This window comes from Buceros rhinoceros, unplaced genomic scaffold, assembly GCF_000710305.1.
Source record: "Buceros rhinoceros silvestris isolate BGI_N320 unplaced genomic scaffold, ASM71030v1 scaffold41375, whole genome shotgun sequence".
In the NCBI taxonomy this organism is placed as follows: Eukaryota; Metazoa; Chordata; class Aves; order Bucerotiformes; family Bucerotidae; genus Buceros; species Buceros rhinoceros.
The window spans coordinates 1-221 of NW_010414100.1; the positions used below are offsets into that span (position 1 = coordinate 1).

The 221-nt window shown below is 55.7% G+C and overlaps 1 protein-coding gene across 1 annotated transcript in view; it reads right to left on the bottom strand.

The window, feature by feature from the left end:
• Nucleotides 1-142: 142 nt before the first annotated feature.
• Nucleotides 143-221, bottom strand: part of LOC104494182 (hemoglobin subunit alpha-D-like) — a gene marked incomplete at its 5' end in the record, with an annotated part of 581 nt that continues 502 nt past the window's right edge. Inside the window, one exon of the mRNA XM_010136983.1 lies at nucleotides 143-221. This exon is cut by the window's right edge and continues 11 nt beyond it. Coding sequence (XP_010135285.1) covers nucleotides 143-221 — 79 coding nt within the window.

Genomic DNA, 221 nt, shown 5'->3' on the forward strand with positions numbered 1-221 from the left:
TCTTAAAGGTCTCTTCCAACCAGATTATTCTCTCATTCTCTGATTCTCTGACTCTTGCCCCAGCGCCGCCCCCCCAGCACAGACAGACACGGTGGTGAGGCAAACACGTCTTTATTGATGGCACCAGGGTGCAAGGGGCAGCTCATCTGTACTTCTCGGCCAGCACGGCAGCCACAGCAGACAGGAACTTGTCGAAGGCGGCATGAACCTCGGGTGTGTAG